Here is a 25,424-nt window from a genome sequence, read left to right as displayed (position 1 = left end):
TCAGTAATGCCACCATGACAATTTTATTCCACTCTCAAATCGATCATATCCTCAACCTTAGTGATTCACCATGTAGTTGTTTGCATTCAAATATGCATATAAACATCCAGAAGTTACCATAACAGTTTTTATTAAAAAAACCTAGTGTATATGTTTCTCCCCAGTACAGCTATATTTTTCTTAAAAAGTACTGTATGTATCAAACATGTAAGGTTTATCCCATCACTGACAACTGTCTTTGAAGAGCTGTCAAACATTTCCAACCGTAATGATCTCCACTACAGCCTCAAGAAAAAGCTTTTAGCTTCCTTATGTATGAGAAGAGGCTTAATATTTGTGGCATGCAGACAACATGCCATTAGCAAGTAATCCTTACGTTTACAGCATTCCCTCAGGAATGATACAAACTCCAAATCTCAAGTGATAATTCATACCCTGCATAAAATTAACATAAAATACATTACAGTTATTCAGATTAATAGATAGCATTTGGAAAGGTCTGTCAACATTCATATTTTTAACAGCTCTTTAAAGAGGTAATGGTGCAGATTAAGTACAAGCTTTTTGCCTCATTACAATACACATTTCAAATTAAAATAAAATATGGAAGACCAATATCTTTACATTTCATTCTTCAGAAAAAGAAGAATCTTAAAGAAAGCATTTAGTAGTCCACTTGTGCTTAAAAGACTCAATGCATGAGAAAACCAAAAGAAAAAAATACACATTTTTGTACACCATGATCAAAAAGATATTATAAATTTTCAAAAATTGCACTGTATTTAAAACACTCTAGGAATCTGCTCCACTTCTACGTATGGCTACCGAGGCTGACTGATGCAGTTCCTCTTCCACTTTAATTGCCAACCTGTGGAGGCCCTTCAGGGATGAGTGATGTGAAGAAAGTTGTGATAAAGGACCAAGCAGAAGCCATGAATCCAGGCTGCTGCTCTGTATTGGCATCTTCACCTGCATCTTCTCCGCTGTCATCATCAATGCCATCATCCATAAGTCGTTCCTTTAAGAAAGAAATTAAGCAATTCAATTGCTTATTTTCATAGTCCGACAGCAGAATCTTCCCCCATTAATTTCTCTCAGAACAACCTCCTGAAGAATAACTAGAAAGAAAAATTCTGTTCTACTTCAATCACAATTTTTAATTGTCATATTGGAAAAATACAGAATTTAAGCAGCAGGCACAACACTGAGGACATGGTGAAAGCTTTCTGGTTGAACTGCCTGCATTTCATCAAGGCTGACTTTCTGCCCAAGCATTACAGCATACTTAGGAGTATCAAAAGATTGTCTGCTCCTACTCACCATCTCTTCAAGATCAGGATTATTTGCATGTTGCCCATCACGGTTCACTTCCAGGTTATTGGCTGCCTGTTGCTGGCCTCCTTCTTGCCTAAAGGGGAACCACCCAGCTTGGTGTCTATATAAGAAAATGGAACAACTGAAAACCTCTCTTTTGAAAGAGGAAAAAGAAAGATTTTTCTGCTACAGCAAACTACTGCAGTACATTCTTCAAGTACTTTCAAATGACTGAAGCCACATGCATTGTTCTGCAAGCCTGTCTTTTATGCTGAATGGCTATTCTTTGATGTCTGGGTTAAGAAGCATCTTGCTAAGAGCTATTCTTTAAGTGTCAGAAGTGCTGATCCTTTGTTCCAGAATATGAATAGTTTATAGTGATTAGGTGATTAAATAGGTAAAATACTTTTTTGGCATCTCCTCCCCATTTTTAAGTACTTAAGTCATACTAATTTTCATAGTTTAAAGTTGATTTTCTGTGGAAAAAAACTTAATTTCAGCTTATGCCTGAACCACATCACCATTGTAAGGTAAAGAAGCCTCTCTTGTATCTTCAATTGTCTATGTTTTGACTTCAACTACCTAATCTGCATAAGAAATAGAGCAGCCCTTTTGAGGTCAGAGACTACAATATAAGGAAGCTCTTGATAAACTACATCCATCTAAAAGATAAAATATTACTGCTGTTTTCACTTCTATTTACATCACTAAAGTATTTTGATATATAAAGGGAAGTGATGAAAACATTACTGGTATTTCTTAATAAATCAGAAAAAGAGCTTAGATCTTTATTATGTGGAAAAAAACAAAAAGCAAGTAATTATGTCCCTGTAACTCCACCAGATCTAGTACCCACCCTTACAGTAGCACTACTTTACCTCTGCCTAGCACAACTTTCTGCACAAATCTATTACATTATTTCTGAAATTCAAATGACCTTAGCTCTCCAATTTTTCTTTCATATGCAAACAGCGTTTCAAATTCATGCAAGCATACACTTGGCCTACGAACTTCCCACTCCTCAACCCCACTTTCTAAATTTTTCATACCAAAGTTCTACATTCCTACACTATGGATGCGTCAGTATCACCAACCTTTAAGAGCACTGGATTTCAGGAATAAGTGGTATCCAAACTTACTGTAAGAATGTTTTGTGAACTACTTCTATTTTATTTCAGCTTCTCTAAGTGTTTGAATTTTTGAATTTTTTTGTATTTTTAAAACCTTTAAAACACAGACACCCTACTATAAAGGAGCAGTGCCTTTTGCATTTAAACAATTTTTCAATTTAAATGGATTATACACTAGCACCATACTCCACATATTAGATCTGCAGTTGTACTCAATTGTTGTACTCACAAATAAACCAGCAGCATGGCTCCCATTACCATGACAAATCGACTGAAGGAAGAATAGAAGTATACAATGCTCAGGAGAATTGCTGCCCTAGAGAATGTGTACATCCAGTCCAGCCAGTCCCGGTTGAAGTCCTCCTCATTCACTACTGGGCCACCCTGGGCATTCATCTGAACATTTGGATTTACAGGCCTGTTCTCCTGGACAGCTACATTTGGCACTGCTGGGGGCTCATTTGCAGGGGCACGTTCTGAATTTACAGCCTGGGTGACTGTGGATCTCGCTGGCTCAGAGCTGGAAGTCACTTGGGCTGAAATAGCAGCTTGGCTAAAAATTTAAACATAAAAACTGGTTTGTCAAAAAACACACACACCAAAGTTTCTATGCCTATTCTTGTATTCTTTTCTACACTAATAAAAACAAAGTTTCAAAAGTAATATATGTCAAAACAAACTGCATTTTCCCTTAAATCTCTACTTATTAATAGATTAAATCCAACCCATAACTGGATTTCATAATTTACTGGACAAAACTTAGTGTAAAACAGTATAGACATAGAAAATAAACACAGACATTCTGATCGTGCAAAGAACACTTAATACCTCCCTTTCCTGAGTGTAACTTGGTGCAATCCAAGATAATTCACTTACTATTGCATGTAGTACTGACGTGCATACATTTGTTGCCACCAGATCATCTGTAAGGGACTGAATGCAGGATACATAGAAAATCCAGCAGGAACACCTTGGCCTGGAAACTGGTTGCCTATACTGATAGAAAAGGATTTAAGGACAAATATTTAATTCTAAATTGTCATATTTCTAACTGCACTAATAGAAAAGAAAAAAAAAAAAAAAGAAAAAAGGAAGTAGCTTTTTTCCTCTCACTTGTCCCCCTACAATAATGTACTGAAATAATAAAACATGCAGTGAGACCATCAAGCCCATTTCAAAAAAGTGCTGTATTTTCATACAAGAAATTAATAAGCAAAGCTATTTCTACAGAAAGAGGATTTATGTTTTTGTAGTTAGTCAAAGTCTGTCAATAGCTGCATCTCTTGGACAAAACCATGTTAAGATTTTTTCAAAACAGCGTGTAACTGCAGGAAATCTTCCATACAATTCCTTCCAACCCTTAAACATGCTGCAGGAGCTGTAAAGGGAAAACTTACTATCTTTTAGAAGCAATGCCTGAAATATCACTGTGACCAAAGACATGAAGAAATTAACATGAGCAAAGATAAACTTATATTTCAGATACAGCTTCTGAAGATTGTAATTAAGAATGCTGTGAATTATTTACTTTTCCACTTCTCAATGTTTGGAGCACATGTGACTCTCCTCCCAATGGGCTTTTAACTCTGGTTCACATGCAAGAGATATAAAGCTCCTGTACTTAAATTTTAGGTTTGGTTCTGTCTGCTTTTAATCTTCTTAGCCTCTCTTACCTCCTAGAGCATATAGCATGTTTTGGCAAGATTTCCAACTCTTTCCATAAAGATTTTGATGTAGTGAACTGTAGTAAACCAGGACATCTTTCAGGACAGCATGAGAGTACAAAGCATGAAGAAAAGTTTACTCAGACTGCAGGCAGCAAAAGCTGAGACTGCTGTAATTGTTCTGCAGACTACACCTGTTCCCTAAGTAAGGCACTCCCTGCAAAGATATCACCAAGAGATTTCATTAGTCTACCAGGCATTCAGATATACAAGACATGCCCAGAAAGAAAGATGGAAGACATTTAAATCTTTTTCCATGTTACACATGAATAAGCATTTCACTGTAATTCTGGACAAGAGCCTGCCATGCAACTCCATGACCTCTGATACAAGTTTTCTGTTTATATTTATTCATAACCTGTTTTGACAATAGCTGTGGGGGCAGGAGGGAAAGAAAGCAAAAGCTACTTTCCTGATACCACATATGAACTTAGATAATCACAGACAATATTCTAGGGTTGGGTTGGGTTTTTTTTTTTTCAAAAATTGCAAGGGCGAACTGGCAGGCTGACTGATGCTACTTATTTCTGCATAATTAACACATTGGAACAGCAAAACTGTCAAGCTGCTACTGAAAAATATAATCACGCTTTTCTCTTTATGCTTGCAAGCTTTAAGAGTGTTTTTCTATACCCTGAACTGGCAAAGACTTTGAGAAATATGACTTTTCCAAAATCCATAAACCCCTGACCATCATAAAACATTTGGCCTTCAAAATGTCGAGATGATTCAAATATTCTACATGGCTATCATTAAGTACTACACTGTGACAAACCACTGAACAAAGTCTCAATTTCAAGCAGGTAAAGTACCACATGGGCATGCAAAGAGGAAAGACCCCTTAAAGTTTAACCAAACCTATTTCTCCAGCTCAGCCACCAATAAGCAGTGCTACCCAGCTTGCCTGAGCGAGTTCTACAGGAATTCACCTATTCTTTCTCATCAGTTACAGCAGTTTCAGTGAAGAACCACACTAAAAATCTAAGTTGAGTTCACCAAAAGTTGTGAGGTGTGAAGCTAATAGCTCTCCCTCACATATACATCTTTTATAAATATTACAGGATTTAAGCCTTTATTTTCTTTCACTCTTTTGAAAATTGCTTTCCTGATGTCTTAAAACTTAATAGCAGATTAAGAAACCAGTCAATCAAGACAAGCCAAAAAATATTTCAGTTATGTCATGTTCTTTCCCTTCTCATTCAAATGCATTGGTGGGTTCTTATTCCTTTTTTCCAGTGGCTTTCCTAGGAGATGTGACTTCTTGAGAAGCAAGGTTTAACTTTTAAATACCTGCCTCTATCTATAATGAGAAAATGTAGACATCAATACTCAGGAACTGCCTTCTGGCTTGCAATATTAACTAGCATAGCAATATTTTGTCTGCTCATCAAAAACCAGAATGAGGAAAACGCCATCCATTATGTAGCTATTACAGATGCCAGGGCATTAAGTTAGCTTATGAAATTCAGGAACAACTCTAAACTCAGTGTAATGTATTTCTCTGAGAATCTTTCCAAAAGAGGCTCTTCATAGCAAAGCAAGCTGGCTTGCAGCTACAAGAAAAAGTAACAAGGAGTTTCTCCTCCAAAAGGATGAGAAAAAGGCAAAAAGCAGAGTGTTTCAAAAGAAAGGCAGCAACAGCACAAGAGCAGAGAAGCAAAATGGATAGGCACAGGCATTCCAAGATTAGAGAACAGAGCAGACAGAAGAACAGCCAGGAAAGTCAGAAAACAGCTCTTAAGGTTTGAATGGTAGAAGTAGCTTCAGAATATTCTGAAAAGAGGTATGGTGCTCCTTAAATGTCTACAAAGCTCTGAATTACTTGTTTTGGTGTATGGAAGACATATAAAATGAACTAACTGGGGTGCAAATTGAGGGGAAGGTCAGACTTCTTAGCCAGTGTCATCATGAAGACACTACTTGCCATCAGTAGAAAAATAAGACATTTTATTCAGACTTAAAAGCTCAACCTCTGTCATCTGCATGACTGACAATAATTGCATTTATATAATAACCTTGACCCACAAGACATCTCATTTAGTGTTTGCTTCATACGAGTTTGCTTCATATCATCTTTAAGTGATATTCCAATATCCTCTGCTATATTATTTGGTACTTTATACGAAAAGAGTAAAAATACAGCAAGCAAAGGCTACTGATGAACCAAGGTACTTAGGTGCCAGGACACAGCGCATGCTGTCAGTATGACATTTTGTTTTTTGCTTTCAAACATTTCACTAGGTGGGCTGCCCACACTTGGCCTTAATGCTTCTTACTGCCTTGGCCTTAATGCTTCTGGTCTACCAACTGCTTCCAAGTACCCTGCAATCTGAAATTCAGGCCACTTCAGGGCTGAACCCATCTGTTCTATTTCCACCTGCCCAGCACAGCGGGGCCCGGCCCCATGAATAAGTCTGTAGGAGCAGACAAAGCTATGCTTACTCAAAAGCTGTACTTTGGAGCTTTGCTGTACTTAAAGCAAATCACTAACTTGGTAGATACACAAATTAGTTGCCCAGTCCCACCTCTAGTCCAGATTTTTAGAGAAATAGCATTTACAAAAGCTCAAAGCAACAATAGGTTTTAAATTGTTTTCTGTGTGATATTTTAAAAATCTGAATTAGCTCTTTTCCCAAAGGGTATTCAACTAGCACAATGAAGCTTTGTGCCAGGAACTGAAGAGCCATCAAAACCATAATTTAATCACCTAGTGTTCATGTTACATATTTGTACAAATTACTAATAAATGTATGTCAAAATGCTCAAAACCCTGTCATACAATTTTCCAAGCATCTGGAGAACTCTGCCCATCAGGAGAGCCTGTAGTACATCATGCAGCTGCAGTTAAGTGCTCAGTCATTAAACAGTAAGAAAAAATCCACAAGCAACACAAATTTCAGCAGCAAATCTCCAGTGTTCCTAACAAGTCTCAGTATGCATATAAACCACAATAAAGCTAGATTCATTGCTCCAAACGATGTACAAGAAAGTAGTGAGAAAACAGAAGGAATTTCTTATTGCTGGAATATAAGTAGCGCTGCCCTGAAGCAAAAACTGATTCCTCTCAGAATATTGCTGAAAGCATTAAAAAGGGTTTTACATGAAGAGAGTGGACTACAGCTGGCACTTGCCCAGCCTATTTGGTGCTGAGCAGAGCCTACCTTAGGTTCTAATAGTATTCCATTAAATTAGGATCAGGAGTGCACTTCTGAAGCAAACCTCCAGTCATATCCTCTTATTACAGTTTTGTTTGCACAACAGAATGTTCTTGGATCATCATCTGCATTCCTTCTGGATTACACACACTAAACTGAAAGACGTGATTTAGGTGCACTGCTAATGCACCTTAGCCACAAATAGGCACCTATTTCAGGTGACCAAACTAGAGATAGTCACCATAAAATAAAAAACCTTGAAATATGTGCAGTGTTGATGTCAGGTTCTCAACACCTCTTTCAGTCTACAGAACCATTAATCTCAATCCACAATACTTGCTAATACAGACATAGGTTTGTTCAGGCTTTTTTGCATTACTTCTAAATTTTTTTTTCTAAAAGTCCTATTTCTATTTCTTCTAAATGCAGTTACATCTTCCAAACTGTTGCTTCCCACTTGATTTTATCTGATTTATTTCACCTAAAAGACCGGACAATGGTTCTGTTACCTTTCTGAAGTTCATAGCCTATTCAGTTCACCACGCATACTGATGGAAAACTCACTCAGAGTATGGTTAAATGAAAAGCTAATTAGAAAATCATTAAAAGTTCTTACAGATTAGTAATTAACACAACACAAACTCCTTCCAGGATTAATTTACATTACACTGAACAGCAGCCTTGACAGTCAACCCAGTGTCACGTAGCTTTGTCATTAAGGCAAGCATAACCACTTCCATGAAGATGCATATGGTCAGAATAACCTAAAGTGCTCCAACCAACACAAAGGCAATTTCTTCCCAGCACACAGTGCATTTCCAAAAAAAAAAATAAACAACAAACAAAAAAACCCCCACATGTTTGAAGGAATTCAGAACAAAAACTAAGTAACAGGAGTAAAGCCTAGGTTAACTCTAACAAGAGAGCATCTAAGTTGAAACAAAACTAAGTATATTTTCAACATTTCCTTCCAGTGACAGACAGTTGCTACTGTTAGCTGATTAATTTGTTTGTTTGCTTGTTTCAACAGTCTCCAAAGAAAAACTCTAGTACTGGGAGAGTATCCTCTCAGAAAAAAATGCTGAAAGTGTTCCCTGAGGAAACAACAGCTATCATCTTAGAATGGACTATTCTCCAATTTTCCCATTAGAAGAACATTTTAAGAAGGTCACATGGGTTAAAAGTTACTAAAGCTGCTTTTAAATGGGAAAAAAAAAAAAAAAAAAAAAAAGTTATGTAATACAGATCAGATCTAGAAACATACAACAGTTACATTTCCTTGGTATGCATGAAAATACTTTAAAATTCTGTTGTAGAAACCTGGGCACTTACATGGACTTAAACCAGCTGCATATCATTTCTACAGTTAAATCCAATACAGAAAAATCTCTTCTGTGTCAAAAACAATGAAACATCAAATTCTAGTAAGAATTTAGTGTAGATGTAGTTATGATAAAAGAGTATTCATATTCAACAACCAGAAGCAGTAATTTTGTTAGTTACATTATTTAACTGCATCCACTAGATAAATATTACAGCTGCACTTATCAGCAGAAAGTTGAGGACAGAAAACATGAACTAAAAAGTAAAAGCCTGAAGGGGAGCACCAGAAACACTTACATTTTACTGACTCCTGGCTAAAAAACATTAATGTTCATTAAAAAAAATCATTCTAATATGACTTACGCTTCAAGATGAAGCGGCCAAAACATCCTGCAGCCTGTGAAAGCAGCATAATTGTAACTGAACATTTAAAGTGCATTAACTTTAACATTAATGTAAGAGCTGAGGATTGCTTTAATCTCACTTACCCTTGCATTAAGTAAGGGAACTGGTGGCTTGGTGTGGAATTGTTTTGTGCTTGTGGAAGATTACGATGCCTCACTCCATCTGCACTAGTGTTCAAAGATGTAGATGAAACTTCTTGGTTTGTGGGTGAAGCAGCAGTTGTTCCAGAATTGTCTAAATTCTTAAAAAGAAAAAAAAAAAATGAGGTTGGGGATCTTTTTGCCATAGTTTACCACTTACACAGATTTACTACTGTGTCTTAAAAAACTATTTGCTCTAGCATTTTGTCACAAGTTTTATTGAGAATATAAACACCAGACAAGTCTCCTAGGGTTTTATTGGTTCTGGCAAGCCTTTAGTAAAAACAAAAATTCAGGTGCACATGTGAAAAAAGTGAAGTTTTCAGAAAGACTCAACCACTTGACAGATCCCAGAGAAAACCACCAGTCACTGGGAATCAAAATTTCAAAAAGCTGAACCAAACTAAAGCTTAATCAAAAGAATAATTAGTAGCAACAAAAATTCTAGTGGCTATCATTACAAAAAGTGAGTACAACCTCAGGATATGACTTTATGTTCAAAAACACCAGTGCCTGCAGTGGCTTAAAATTCCTCTATCTTCTGTTCCCCCTTCTACTCTCCTACTCCTCATCCACTGTGCAAGCTGCCCAATCCAAATAGTTGTGCTCATTGCTAGGAGGAGGTGGACTGTGGAAATAGCAAAGTAGCTCAGAACTACTTAGGGTCCCAGAAACACACCTAAAAAGTAGTGTGTCAGACCTTCGATACTTTCAAAGATCAATATTTAACCCTGGAAGCAGAACAACAGCTGACTCTCCTGGACTAGTTGTCATCATAACAAGACTGCAATGTGGCCATTGAGATGTGTTATTTTAGTTTTAACAAATACCCAAATCCTGCTGCTAAGCATTAATGTTTACTCAGTAGAAAATCCTCTTCAACTTTGACAACTCAGGAAGTGAGGAGGTGCAATTACTTAAGACATCCATACCACATTTGCCTATAAAGGAAAATAAGATAAATTACCACGACACGGGGAGGGGATGGAAATTGAAAGAACAAAAGTCATTCAAGCTTTGACTTTAAAGATGTTTCCTTCGAAGTATTATGAACTTCACACAATGTGCATACCGACTGCTTCAAGCAGTCATGAAAACAGTTATTTAAATACATTTACAACTGATCTCTGTAGCAATAAAGCAGTCACAGAGGAGGCCACCTGTGTTCTGCTTGCAGAGACAGAAATACAGCCTTCAAAAATACAATGTAACCACTGTTCACTCTGCTGTTGCTTAAACTACTTGTGTTTGAGTGTCACACAGCAGTCAGAAACAATACCCCATCAACAGAGGAATCAAGACCGAGAGCTTATTACTGGAAGGGTATTTCCCATAAGTTGATAACAACACACTACAGATGATAAATACCTACAATACTACTGTACACATTCCTCTCTAATGTTCCAGGGTCACTTAATGATACTGCCAACTCTGGAAAAATCTAAGAGAATTACAGTGATGACAAGCAAGCCATCAATAGAAACTGCACTTCTGTTAAAAAAAGTGTACAAGCAAAGATCATAATCATCCTTTTTTGAGGGTGTGAAGAGGGGAAGGCTCAAAATACCCTAAACAAAAATATTCTGTGAACAGTTTAACTAATAAAACATTAAGAACATAGTCTTACAGACACTATGATTACATAATGATTATGCAGCTACCACCTCAATGCTGGCCAGTTCCTGCTGAAGAATGAACCAAGTTCCATCTATCTCACAACTAGAGCACTAATTTGACTGCCCTCTCTTCAGCAATAAAATTTTCACATAATAAATCAAAATTCACCTTTTTTTTTAATCTGAATATACTGCTCAATTTCTGCCAAAGACACAGGGATATGGAAAGGAAAGCACTTAAAAAAAAGTGTAAAGAAGAAAAAATACCTTAAAAAAGCAGTGCTTTATCATCTAATAAACATATTATGTTATTAATTTGAAAACTGTCACATCTGTTTAAACAAAATGACACCCTTAAATTATCAAGTCTAATTGTACAAAGTCATACAACATGCTATACCTCAGAATCTTCCTCAGTGTAGACGAAATTCATGTCCTATGTATAAAAAGAAACTCACTGAGCTACTGCTGGAGGTTGAAGCTCCGTGACCTTCTCTACTGGTGCTGGGTTTTGGAGAACTTGGGGGTGTCCGGGAAGTACATACCAGATGAACCATATGATACTCATCTTGCTAAAAATTAAAGAAATTGAAGAGCTAAAGCAACAATATTTGAGAGATTTACAAGCAAACCCTGTCTTTAGAAATCCACCTTTAAAGTTGCATTTTTAATCAGTAAAGAAACATTATCGAAATTGAGAGACCATAAAGCAAAATTTGAGCCTAGCACAAGAAAATCTACTGTTTCATAACTGATGTTTTCCTAGAAGCTGTCCCCAGTATACTGAACATTTGCTTACCAGTTTTCCCTAGAACTGCAGTATAGCAGAACTGATGGAAACCCACAAAAAGAAACATGAGGGAGCACATCACAAGCTTTAACTTTTACTTTGAAGAAATATCAAACCCATCATAGGGCTCGGTTTGTTCGGTTAAGAATGCTTGCATTAACATTGAGATCTGATGAAAAGTGTTAACTCAATACAGACATCAAGGTATATGAAAAATGTACATGCTGGAATTCCACAAGCAGACCAAGATAAGAAGAATGGACCAGACATTGCCTCCACCTCGCTCCAGTCTAAACCCTAAGTCTAAGCCTAACCTGCAGATGGGCAACTGAAAAACCTCTGCAGATATTCCACACTCAGAGAATGTTATTCTAAGTGCTATATGGGACCCGAGTATTCCTAAATATTTGAAAGTGAGGAAGCAAATGGGTTGCACCACTTCAGGCCATGTCAGTGTGCAAATAATCAGCCCATCTCCATTCTTCATGAATCTGCTCTCTCCCAACATGGATGATGTAACTTCAATCTGAAGTTATTTCACTGCTCCAGATGAAAGCACCTCATTATACCAGCATCCCTGAGGCTTAAATGGTCACAGCAATAAGAACAGCTATGACTGTATTTAAATTGCACACTACAGCTTCCTCAGTAACCAAATTTTAAAAAAGAAAAGCAACTACCAAAAAAATTCAGTCATCTTCTGAAATCAGTGGGGTGCAGTCAAACTGCAGCTTTTAATGAGATGACATTTAGAAATACCAGGCTTGGAGGTTTTAAATTATTAAAAATGTTGCCACATACACCTCTCATTTTTAAATTTTAGTCTTTAGAAATTATGATGAAGACAGAGAACTAGGACTGTTTAGCCTCAAGAAAAGAAGGCTGATAAGGAATCTTATTAATGTCTATAAATACCTGAGGGATGGGTGTCAGGAGGAGGGTGTCAGCCTCTTTTCGGTGGTGCCCAGTAAGAGGACAAGGAATAATGGGTATAAGCTACAACACAGAAGTTCTACCTCAACATGAGAAGAAACTTATTTACTGTGAAGGTGACAGAGGACTGGAACAGGATGCTCAGAGAGGTTGAGGAGTCTTCTTGAGACTTTCAAAACCTGTCTGGATGTGTTCCTGTGTGGCCTGCCTTAGGTAACCCTGCTTTGGCAGGGGGGGTTGCACTAGATGATCTCTGTTAGGGGTTGGAAGGGACCTCTATTCTATGATTCTATGAAATTAAGTGCATAACTGCTTTTATACACCACTGTGCACTCCTGCTAGCATGGCCTATCCACATCCATTTAAACTCCCACTTGTATCAGTTTCTAGCCCAAAGCACAGCTTCATTAAGTGCAGCTTCTTATTAGTCAGTGACAGTGAGCAATGATCAGAGAGCACTGAACACAGGCAATCAGCATTCTGACCACACCAAAAGCTTTGACCCTAATAGGTACCTTCTTTCTAGATAAAAACTTGTGCTAGTCCAGAGGCAAAGGCAGGTAGACAGATTAAGTGTAAGTTTACAGTCCATAGCTTTATACAATGTGTCAGTTTATTGTAATATATTTTCTGCTTGTAGAGAACATGATGAACATCACTATGCTTGAAGAGTGACACAACTTACAGCCTGAAGGCATTTTTTTTATCAGCAAAATTACTCTGCTCAGTTTCACACAGCAAGTATCACAAAGTTGATTTGAGAGATTTAGTACATCCTCAGATAGCATCAAGAATTTATAGCTAATCAAGCAGGAAAAATAGTGGAGAATGGGACTGAATTTAAGAATAATCGCACATGTTTTCCAAAGCACTTGAAAGCCTGAGCACAAAAAGCTCCTCCTTGAACACAGTGTTTTCACTTTCTGATTAAGACTGATGAGTAAGTTTTAAATTCACTAAACTTCTTTAACCAAAGCCAAGGCCTACAGCTCCTAAAGTCAAAACACAGCCCCTGTGTATCGAAGGAAGAGGTTAGTTAGGCAGTTTCCCCTCTAGAACATAAGCAAGGTTTGAAATTGTACTTCCTTAAAGTAGTCTGCTGTTAGCAGGCTGAGAGAATTTAAGGGAGTCAGACTTCATTTTGTTCTTAAAAAGCAAAACTAAGCTTTGAGGCAAGTTACGTAACTATCTTCATGAATGCTTGCAGGGCATATACTGATTAGCAATAGTCCAGCTCCAGCTTTCTCATAAGCTTATACATAGTAGATTTCAGTAATTTTGGGGTTAGATTTTCTTAAATTGAATTTAATGGCTATTTCCAAATGAGGATTATAAAGCAACAACAGCATCAGTCTGCTCAAGATTTCTCTGTATCAGATTCTCCATTGTTAACGTTAAGGTCTCCTTTAGGGACTTTCCTCCTTACTAAACATTAAGGTGTAACCCACTCTTCTAGTCTGTACATTTATACCTTATTACATTACCAGAGTAGTATTATTACCAGCACTCGGGCACTGCATCACAAAGCTTAGCTATTTCATAGGATTAAAAACTGTGTAATGGTTTAATGACAAAATATTTTTCAAATACAGCTATTGATCCATCCTGGTCTGTTGACAAATACCTTAAAGACTACTCAACATAATGCACTGTTTTCTATTACCATCAAAACCAAAATCAAGTTCTTGACAGTCCATATCATCTTATTCTGTATGTTTTTAAGAATTTTACTAACTTAAATGAAGTTCCTAGTGCTTCGTAGCATCAATCCAAACTATCTGAACCAGCTTGAGAAGCAAGTGCATGTATTTAAAAATGTCCTTCATCAGATGTCACATATATTCAGGGTTTGGATTTAATTTAAATGCTGAATGGAGAATCCAAAGTTATATTAGTAAAATTATTTTTTTCAAGATGAAAAAGTAGATTAAGAAGGAGATGAAATTTAAAAAGCAAGGTCTTAAAACAAGATCAGGAATGGCTGATTATTCATGAGTAAAGCCAGGACAACAAGTAAGTTTTCCCAGCAAAATAATTCAGAAACTTAGAATTCTGTTTTTTTGCATACAAATACATTACCCTTAACTTGCTTATACTTGTCTTATTTTTAACACGAGTTTTTGGATTTAAGTATGCACATGAAATCATGCCCCCTCAGTACACAAATCTCTCAGAGAATTCTGTTTAGGTCATAATGGGAAATGTCCTAAAAAGTCACTCAATGCTGCATTATCACTTGTTTAGGACTTAGGATAGTCTGGATAGCCTACTTGCTCTCCCACTGACTGGAAACATGCCTCAGCCTACAAGCACCCCAATCCTACATAACAAGCAATACGTGAAAATACATTTTGCTGAGCATATCAACATTACATGGTGACATCCCTCAAGACAATGAAAATTTGAAGCTAAACAACACAAAGCTAAATTTCTATTTCCTAAAAAGGGGCGTTGAGCAAACATCATATGGTGTTGATATAAAGCTTACTTTTCTGAGAACATCTTTCAGCTGCAGATGATCAGGAAGCAGTCTGCCAGAATACACCAGTCTCTGATCCTTTGTAGACTAAGAGATGGGACAAAGAAAGGAATTTAGGTTTTTTTCCTGCTGTACAGATATACAGCTGGAGATAACATTTGCAGATTACAAAAACCTTTATAATTCCAACCACCAACAAATAGAGGTAAAAATATTTCAGAGGCTGTACAAATCCAACTCACAAATTAATTCTGAAAAAGAATGTTATTACGCACTCAGCAAGAGTGCCCTGACAATTAACAACACTCAACTGGCAAGCAGTGCTCAAGAACTACCAAGTAGATTAAAAAAAATAAATAAATTTAAAAAAAAATATCCCTTCTTTTAAAGAAGATTTGCTCCTATTCCCAAGCACTTGCTAAAAGTCGGTGGAAAAGTAGCTGGGGCACAGAAAAAAAAACAAACAGGCAGTAGAATGATGAAATAATTAACATGCAGAAGGACAAAAAATTAAATATTTTTTTGACATGGAATTTCTGTTATTAGTCCCTGCCCCAAACCCACATACACCCTCAGAAAATAAATAAATTTTAAAAATATGTCAAGAGGAAGCAAGGTGGATTGCATTAAAAAGCATGAAGTAGCTAAAATTTTTATTTATTTTTAAGGAAACCTTCAAACTTTGGTAAGTTTTTTGCCTGTTCTTATACTTCCTCAGTTTACAATACCTTATTAAAACAAAAACAGATTTATTTTTTAAAAACAGATTATATGCTATTCATAAGGTGATAACTATGCTATATGGCAGAGATAGCAACACAGTCCCTTTTACTAAGAAACTGTTTGGAGTACCTACCTACAATAATTAGTATAGCAAATTGATAGCCAGTTTATTTGGTTAAACAAAACAAAAACACCCCCCAGCCTACTCAGTGCAGTTTAGGCTGTTGGAAAGAATTTTAAATAGTCTTATTAATAATAGTGCATCATTAACATGCTTTAAGATAAACAGCTTTTTTTTTAATATTCAAATTAATTATCAGATATTTTTATAGAGAATCCAACTGTTAACATTAGTTCAGTTTAACTACTTCCTGCATCATCAATTAATACAACAGTGCTTATCACTTGAAAGAGATTACTAACCAAAGCAAATGCTAAATGAAGAAATCTAGCCTAACATCAGTGGAACAGATATGCATTAACAGTGTGAAATATTTGAAGAACTTCCTCATCACACAAACAGCTAGTCATACATCTGCCTCCTTTCTCACCCTGTCTACTGTTGCCCACTCTGCAATCTCATTTGTGCTAATACTAAGGCATAAATACCTCAGATTCAGCTATCTGTGATTGGGAAAACATTTCAAAGTAGTTTTGAGATTTTTTTTTTCTTGCAATTGCCTTTTACATGTTCCCTATAGCTCAGCAGAACACAGAAAAAGTTGCAGAACTTGCTTTTTCCCTGAAAAAAAAAAAAAAAACAAACCAAAACCAAACCAAAACCTGGTATACTAGAAAAGAACTACAGATACTCCAAGCAAATAATTATAAAAAGTACACATGAAACCCGAGATGCTTTTGCTTTAACTTTTTTCCTGACTCATACCAGCTGTTCATGATTAAACAAGTGGCTTTAAAAAAGTGTGAAACTGCCATGTACAGCACAGAACTTTTTATCATCTCTACCGAAGAAACATTTTTATATATATATATGAGATATATATATTCATCGTATATTCTGTATTTTTAATTACTAATGTAAAACACTAATTTTCTAAGTCTCACAACAGAGAAAACTTGTTTTCAGTTCCACTTGAAAAAATACTGCAATGATTTCAACATCAATGCCGTACTATTTTTATTTATGTTGAAAACAACAAGAAAAAAAGCCTGTCTCTTTCATGTCAGGCTTATTTCTTCTGAACTATACCATTTTGGTTGCCCCTTTCAAGCAGGAACAGTCTGCTTACAAAATACAAGCTTACTTGCACTTTGGATTTGCGAAAGGGCCTTCTTAGAAAAACTACAATTTACAGCATGCATCAGGATTAAACTTTAATTTTCTGTAAATTAGAAACTTAATACTTTGGAATGACCAAGGGAGTAGAAGAAAAGTCTCAGAAACCTGGTTTCCTGGTCCTGGGATAGGTTAGATTAATCAGAACAGATAAAACAGTTCTAGCAAAAGAAGCAAAACACGACAAAAAACTCAGCAACTTAATACCATCATCCATCATGGCAATGAAGTGCTGTTTTGCTTGCCCCATTCACAATACAACTTTCTACATGGTCAAACTCAGATCCTTCTTTTCAGTACCTTTTATACGTGACTTTCCAATCATCCTTACCTAATTAAGTACCATCTCAAACATGGCACAAGTGCAAATTATTTTTTAATATGCATACTCTACAGAGAAGGAAATGCTAGATTAAAATGTCCCCTCAAAGCTATTACATAGCCTTCAGTAACGCATTTCAGCTCCCTTTAAGAACAAAAAAGGTTATACATACAGAGTTAATCATATTAAGCCGGAGACATTAATGGGGAAAGACGAGGTCGTAAACCCCATACTCCTCCCTACGTAACTTAAATACCTGACTGTGCACTCCAGGATTATCACCTGTAATTCCCAGCCTGAAAGCCATCATGGAATTCTGAAATGCAGGGGGGGTTTAGATGCAGAAGAGGTGATAAGTGTGAAAACACAGTATTTCAAATATATGCCAAAGTAATTAGAAGAGGCATTCCAACTCATGATCTGCCAAAGGATGTTAGCTACCACACATCCTGCTTCAAGGAACAGCACACTTACTGCTAGCCCAGACACTGAACCATGTCATGGAAAAAGACTTTAAAAAGAGAAATATATCTCTAATAATTAGACTAGTAGTACTTAATTTTCAGAAGCAAGCACATAGCATCAGATAAAATTATTCTAGAACCCAAAGTTTACAGTGAGGTAGGAGACAGTTTTGAGATCATAATCCACAAGGTATACACTTAAAACCAACACTTCATTGGCTAGTAGGGGTTTCTTCCACCATTTCCCAAGCAAGACTTCCTCTGCATTACTTACTCCAAATTAGCACTACACACTACCAAAACCACCAAACATAAGCTAATGCAATAACTTCTTTTAGAAACAGAATCTCTGAGCTATCCTGTTCCAACTACAAGACACCCATTACTTCGGTCACTCAGCCTCTCTTCCACAAGAAAAAAAAAAAACCAACCAATCACATCTGGTTAGAACTGTGGCTGAAGTATTTGCTAGATGGGAAGTACTACAGGAAATGAGAAAGAGCACTTTAAAATTAATGTTTATGGGTGGGTGTAAGTGTGCAGGGGTTATGCAATGAACACAGTATCTGCTAGACTGAGGCATACTGGTTGATTTTCCAAGTTTTTTTTTCTTAAGCAAACATTTAAGGACACTGTAGCTGCAGAACTCTAGTTATGAACGGATGATCTAATCAGGGCAAAAAAACAGACATGTAAATCCTAGTATAGATAACTATACAGTAACAACAATTAAGCCAATTTAAATCTGCAGGTACTTGGAATTTGTACATATTTAACTAAGTAATTTAAAAATTAACCTAAAAAAAAAAAAAAAAAAAAAAAAAAAAATCACAACACTGACTCAAGGCCCGACTTCTTGTTAAAGAAAACATCTAATTATCTGAAGATGCACTCTTAAAAAAATCATAAAGGAAATGACAGCATTTACAGTAACATCAGTTTACCAACTAATTTGTAGATGCAAATAGGAGAATGAGGTGTAAGTCACACGTGAAAAGAAAGAGTATGTATAGCAGAAATAGCAACTGATTTCTCTTTTATACCCTTAACTTTAGGATATGTGTATAAAGAATCTGTGTTCTGATGTACTCTTGCACTCTTAAAATAGCATTTTAATCGAAGTTATTTTCAGCACCTATCATACTCAGGGGACGTAGAAATTTGATCAACAAGCTTTTGACACTGATCTAGTTTAAAAAGAAAAAAACAAAAAAACCAAAACAAAACAAAGACAAAGAGCAAAGAAAAGTAACTCCTAAAACCACAAAGACTTAAACAAGCTTGCAAAAGCAGTAACAATGAATGTCAAAAACATATCAAGCAAAAAAATACACTTCTTAGTTTTATTATATACAGGAGACATTCTATTAAACACCTTTATCCCTTCCCATGTTATTACTTTGACAGATTCTATCAAATAAAAATACTGTGTTAAGTTACTAATTTAATTGTGAGTACAGAAAATCCAAATTCAATCCGAATTACTGAGATAATTTTCACTAAAGAGACTCCCCACTGTTTAACCCAGAACAATTTTGGGCATTCTGAGATAGTCATTCAATAATGAGAGGCATGTTGAAGAATCAATTTTCAACAGAAGGAAGATTTTCCAGGGAACTGAAATTTAGTATCATACTTCTGGTTAAAACCTACTGTGCAACACAAAAACCTCTTATTCATTAAGAATTCTTTGTATATGCCTAATTTAGCAAGATCACAGAATGAGTCAGAAAACACAAATATGTCACAGTAGATCCTAGGGAGGGGAAGAATCAGCAATCAACTGAAGTTTTATATTTGTTTCTTTCACAGCAGTTGAGCTCTCAGCAGAGAATTACTCAAAACAATCACTAAATCCACACTCAAATACCACTTGACAGATCTCAATGTACCAGTGACGAAGATTAAGTTGCTGACTGCTTTCTTTCTTCCTCTAAAAGACAGAGAAACCCCTAGACACAAAGCTACTTTAATTTCCCCCCCACACACACACAAAAAAAAAATTTAAAAAAAAAAAAAAAAAATCCACATCGGTAATTCTTGTATTGAACTAAGTGAATACTAATAATTTACCATACAAATGCAACCTCTGCTGCTGCAGGCTGCTGCAGTATGGAGGCAGTCACTCCCTTCAAACAGTTTTCTGGAATGAATTTTCAAATACACTGTTTTGTGTGACTGCCCTTTGTATTATTATCCATATGTTTGTATAGCCTCTTTTTAATCGCCAAAAAGAAGTCAGGAATAATCCTATTTTCCTCAGTAAATCAAAAAATATAAGCTTCTTACTAAGTTTCAAAACAACAGTTACAACTGTCATACAGGTTTGCAGAACATCTGAGAGCAGAGGTCCCAGCACAGCCTCAAAAAATTAATTTAGAAAGAGGAAAAAAAAGGAAATAGTAATTCTGGAGGTTGTTTAATTGCATATTTCAAATGGAATTATGAATAAACATGTATCTGCTCCCAAACTCAGTGATTTCATTAGATCATAACACTAGCTATAACGGTTTTACTGTAATTACTTTAGATAGAACTCCTGTCTTTACAGGAATTAATCTTGTGTTGAGTTTATTGAGATGGCAAAATTCCAGTTCCTAAAAAAAGTCGAACAGACCATTAATTAGCGTCTTCAGTGATACCACCTTTCACGAATCTACACTGTGCTCTTGACCTTCTTAAACCATACCCGAGTAGCTATTCCCAACTTCCCTGAAAGCAATGATCCAGCCACTGCCAGCAGGGCTCTTGTTTATTTTGCAGAGTGCCTAAGGAAAGTCTTCACCAACTGTCCAGAAGTTACTGCAACGCCAGTCTTACCGACAAGATGAAGAAAAAGGCCTGACCAAGAACTCACCGGCTTACTGGGGTAGACTTTGGAAAGATGAGATTTTAGCTTGCCCACAGTCCAGTCCAGAAAGCAGTTAATAGTCTGGTCGGTGTATTTCTGGTTGGGGGCCTTGATGATGAGGGTCACCGGGTGATCCACGACGCTTTGGTCCATGCTGCTGACAGGGGCAGCCGGCCCTGTCCCCTCTCTTCTCCCCGGGGAGACGAAGCTGCTAGAAGCTCTGGACGCTGCCGGGCGGGGTGGGGGTAGGGGGAGGGTGGTTCAGCGGCCCGGGGCGAACTTCCTGAGGGAGCTGGGGGAGCCCATCCCCGTGCTGCCACTCACACCGTGAGCAGGGCGACGGCGGCGGCACCGGCTGAGGTCTGCCCGCCAAGAGGGACCGGGGTGGGGGAAACGGGGGGGAACAAGCAGAGAGAGGGGCGGCTTAGCACGTCACACACCCGCACCCCCCTCCGGTTACCACAGCGACGGGGGCTCTGGCGGGGCCAACGGACCCACCCTCACCCTTCCCCCACCCTCATCCCAACCCCCACCCCTCCCGATGCGCGCAAGAAGAGAGAAGGAAAGAGACGGAGCAGGTCGGTACCCGGAACGCAGCCGCCCGGGCTACGGCCCTCCGCCCGCGGCACCGCCTCGACCTCCGGTCCCGCTGTCGTTTGCGTAAAATGGAGACCGGAAGCGCGGCGGCGTCCCGCCCCCCTCCGCGCCTGCACCCCCTGCGCCGCTAGGGGGCGCCCGCGGGACAGGCGGGCGGAAGGCGGAGCTGGGGGAGGGCGTGAGGGGAGGGCGTGAGGGAATGGCGGCGGCGGTGGCGGCGCCGGTGGCGGCGGGGGATGTGCGAGGCCGGAGGGGTGCGTGGGTCCCTCAGGGGAGTGGGGGCTGCATCGGCGTTCTGCCGAGGGCCTGGTGAAGAAAGGGAGGGGTAACGTGTCTTGACGTGGGGCTTTTCATCCTGGAGAAGGCGTGGGGGAGATCTTAAAGCCGCCGTCCTGTACCTGAAGAGGGCCTAGAGGAAAGCTGGGGAGGGCTGAGGGGTAATGGCTCTAAACTGGAAGAGGGTTCATTTAGGTTAGATATGGAGGAAATCCTTCACGACGAGGGTGCTGAGACACTGAACAGGCTGCCCTGGGAAGTTGTGGCTGCCCCCTCATTGGAAGTGTTCAAGGCCAGGTTGGATGGGACCTTGAGCAACCTGGTCTGGTGGGAGGTGTCCCTGCCCATGCAGGGGGGTTGGAACTCAAAGATCTTTGAGATCACTTCCAACCCAAACTATTTTATAATTCTGTGATGCTTTGCAGCAGGGTAGAGTGTGGGGGAAACCAAGAAGCAGCCTGGTGGGAGTGGAAGTCGTTTGTCTCACCCATGCTCCGGGTCTGTGAGGCCGGTGTTAACAGGATGTGAGGTGTCCACTGACTTCTGTAGTCAAGAAAAAGTCTCAAGACTGGAAAGGTTAAATACTTCTTGGCAAGGGAATTAGAACTTCATTACTTGTATGTCTCACCTCCGTTACCATCATGTGTAAACATGTCAGTGTATTTATCATCAACATCCTTGGGAGGTCAGGAAATCCTACTTTATAACCAGAATAGGAAGAGATTTGCTGTATGTCACACAAGAGAGCTATCAAATCATAAAACAAGTTTCTAAATGTGCCAGGTTAGCACTGTAAACTTCTGAACATCTTACATGGTTCTCAGTTGCTGAGAAGAAAATTCTTTAAAAAGAAAACCATTGAGTTTGACAGGTAAGTGACACTAAGGGAAAAATTCAGTTTGTTATACTTCTGCTAAAGATCTCTGCAGTAAAAGTTGTCCTCAGTAACCCAATAAAAACAATAAACTGCTTATGAAAAATATTTTAAATTGACTCTTGAAAAAAAACATAAAACAGTGTTTTCCATCTTGCTTCCTCCCATTTTCAAATGCATGTAACTACAGAAGGCACAGAAGTATCAGACAGGTTTGATTTTTCAAGTAGAAAACATCCCTTTAATGCCAAAAAACGTAAGTTTCATTAAGCTCTGCAGTGTGAACAAGGAGTGAGACATGGAAAAGGTTGCAAATAAAAGGAGGACCCTTAGTAACTTCAGCTTCTGATGAGAAACATAAAAAGAAGAGCCTGAAGGGATATTAAGCACCAAGAACCTCTTTCTTTCTTTTAAATAAAACCTGTATACAGAGGACAGCTAATGTTAGAATTTGCAAAAGCAGAGAAAATAACAAATTTTTGTGCTTATTGAATTCTAATTCTTTTCTTCTACAAACCACTCCTTCATAAACCTCGTGATCAAGCTGGAGCATGGGACCTCTGTGTTTCTACAGCACCAGTTGTCCTTGAGATAGCTTATCAAATTGTTAATGCGGACAACTGGTACTTGACAACACCTTCAAATGTAGTATCTGACCTGCTCATATCAGTTTCCTGGTTTCCTCCCTTGTTACATATTATTTACACTTGAAATTCCAAACATGTTGTCATTACCTGGGCATGTAACTTGGAATTCCCAGGAATTTCCAAGAATAGAACAGAATTGCCAGGCACGAGGCAATTATTTGTACAGAGGGTGATGCTTCAAAGTGGATCAACTAGATGAGTGCTTGCAAGGATTAATGCACAAAAATCAAGGCAAGTGTTAATTTTTAAGCTTTGCGTTTAGGATGGTTGTGGTTTTGTTTGACAGTTTGACAGTCTACATACACATAGTATTTCTATAACACACTCATTAGCTGCTTTGAAAAGCTCCAGATTTGGGATAACCAAGAAAACTCAGAAGTCACAACCTGAGAACACTTTTGAGATCTCCTCTGCAGCCTCATTTTAGAAGCTGGATGTTGTGCCAGCTCTGTGAGCAGATCCCTGTGCTCTGCACAGGCCCTCAGGGGTCAGAATTACACTTACAGCGAGCTCATTTTAGGACTAAAGTCTGGAGCCTGGTGAAAATATTTTTACATTAATATATGTTCCAGAAAACATTTTGTGAATATACATTGTGAAATATTGTAAAAGATCACACCAAGATATTTTAACATGCAAGAAACTATCATTTAATAATGCTTGTCTGACTAGACATACCTTGACAAAGTCACATTAATCTTTTTGCTCGCTCTTACTGTCTGTGACATCTCTGTAGTTCAGAGGAAAAATTATGGCAAATCATCTTTAAGAATGCCAAAAGTTTATTATTTTTTTAAATGAAACGATTCATGCATTAAAACCTTATTCGAGACTGAGGGATCATCTTCTGACTCTTGAGGTATCTAAAACAGGTACCTGATTTGAGAGCTTCTTACACAGCCATGAGATTAACCAAAGGACAATTCAGAGCATGTAAGATCCTACATCTGTCCTTAACCATGTTAGGCACAGGAGATGTGTTGTATGATTAATCTGTGACAATTTAAATTGGAATAGATCAAGATCTTAGTTTATTGCCAGCCAAGTATCTTCTCCATATCTCCATTTCTAACGGTTTCGTTTGCTTTTTTGGTTTTAAGGGTAGTAAGCATGTAGTCTAAAAACTCTGAACCACCTTTTTCTTTCATTTCTCTGCTCAAACCAGCAGGGCTCAGCCTAGGACTTGCAGTGCCAAGTAAAATCATTGGAGTTGCAAGCTGGGTTGGAACTAACAAATTCAGCTTCTCCTGCTATTTATACTAATAGTTGGGGTCATGTGAAATTACTGACCTGTATCTGGGATGACAACCAGAAAGAACTTGAGACTCTGTTTGCTCAGAAACATCAGTTTTTCTCCAAGACTTTTGTAAAACTCTGCCTTACCATGAAATGGTGACAAGGATTCCCACATTCCTTCTTCAGAAGAAACAGCTTTTAGAAAATCAGTACTTAACCCCTGCCGGGACTTTCTGTTCCATATCACAGAATTTACTTATCATTTAATTATCTGGAAAGCTTAATGTACAAGGAGGAAAGAGTGGGTTTGTGCTGTTTGTGTTCCTTTTGGTTGTATACATGAAGCCAGAGAGGTTTATTCTTGAAGAAAATTAAGGGAAAGGTCACGTTCACATGGGTTTTCTTGCTCTGGAAGTGTGTATCATTTCTTCTGTACCAGAAATTCAGCTAAATCCCAACAGTACTATATGAATTTCCTTAATGGATTTCCATGAGCAGAAATTGTTCTGGAAGTCTTTTGTTGACACATTAGCAACACTGACAAACAGGTTTGACTACCTGTCAGTCAACAAGAGGTATACAATTTGTCAGTCCTGGTATTTCTGTAAGCAAATAATCTGAAACGCATAGAAATTTAAATATAATAATGGGCTTCTCAGTTGATTGTCAGGACTTACATGCTGAAGATTTCAGTATTTACCAATTGATTCTATCCTAGTGTTTGCACCCAGTGCCTCATTTCCATCAAACTTCACAAGGTGGAGCAGTCTGGGATATTACAATATTGAAGGTTCAAGAACTAAGGGGCTTTTACCAGAGAGAGAGACACCTTACAAGATTATCTACTGATAAGAACACTAATAAGCTTCCTCCCTTCTAGCCACCAGAGAATTCAAATGGAGCAGGCTGAGTAGAAAATACAAACCTAGTCACTTTCACTTGCAAATCACCTGTATAGGAGGTGACAGTTTGAGGCCCCACTAGACTGCAACAGGTAGCTGGCAGACGGAGTGCAACCTGGAGCTGGACTTCCAAATACTGCAGCTGGGCTGTGCAGCCTCTGCATTTAACTTGTGGAGTAAAATCTTGCAAGACCAAATTGCCAGTTTCTAATGAGGCCACGAGGAT

General features: G+C 38.0%; 1 protein-coding gene and 1 long non-coding RNA gene across 7 annotated transcripts in view; one reads left to right on the top strand and one right to left on the bottom strand.

The window, feature by feature from the left end:
- HERPUD2 (HERPUD family member 2) lies at positions 1–21,394 on the bottom strand. 6 transcript variants are annotated; one of them, XM_071736061.1, is made up of 10 exons: positions 21,253–21,394; positions 20,673–21,028; positions 15,019–15,096; positions 11,266–11,379; positions 9,135–9,292; positions 4,118–4,204; positions 3,321–3,440; positions 2,674–2,997; positions 1,321–1,435; positions 1–1,018 (listed from the first exon to the last, which is right to left on the bottom strand). In XM_071736061.1, exons 2-10 carry the CDS (start codon positions 20,817–20,819, stop codon positions 857–859), a joined length of 1,305 nt encoding a protein of 434 aa, XP_071592162.1. In that variant the 5' UTR covers positions 20,820–21,028; positions 21,253–21,394; the 3' UTR covers positions 1–856. The 6 variants fall into 6 exon arrangements, with proteins under 6 accessions (XP_071592162.1, XP_071592157.1, XP_071592160.1 ...); XM_071736056.1 differs by lacking the exon at positions 4,118–4,204 and having other exon boundaries at positions 21,253–21,393; XM_071736059.1 differs by lacking the exons at positions 4,118–4,204; positions 11,266–11,379 and having other exon boundaries at positions 21,253–21,393.
- An 87-nt stretch (positions 21,395–21,481) lies between these two features.
- The window catches only part of LOC139792546 (uncharacterized), a 28,060-nt gene continuing 24,117 nt past the window's right edge, over positions 21,482–25,424 (top strand). Inside the window, exon 1 of the long non-coding RNA XR_011724304.1 lies at positions 21,482–21,517. This is a non-coding gene — a long non-coding RNA (uncharacterized lncRNA). The remainder of the gene's footprint in view (positions 21,518–25,424) is intronic.

The sequence above is a fragment of the Heliangelus exortis genome, chromosome 2, assembly GCF_036169615.1.
Source record: "Heliangelus exortis chromosome 2, bHelExo1.hap1, whole genome shotgun sequence".
In the NCBI taxonomy this organism is placed as follows: domain Eukaryota; kingdom Metazoa; phylum Chordata; class Aves; order Apodiformes; family Trochilidae; genus Heliangelus; species Heliangelus exortis.
The sequence above is the reverse complement of the archived record's forward strand: the minus strand, read 5'-3'. Positions and strand labels throughout refer to the sequence as shown.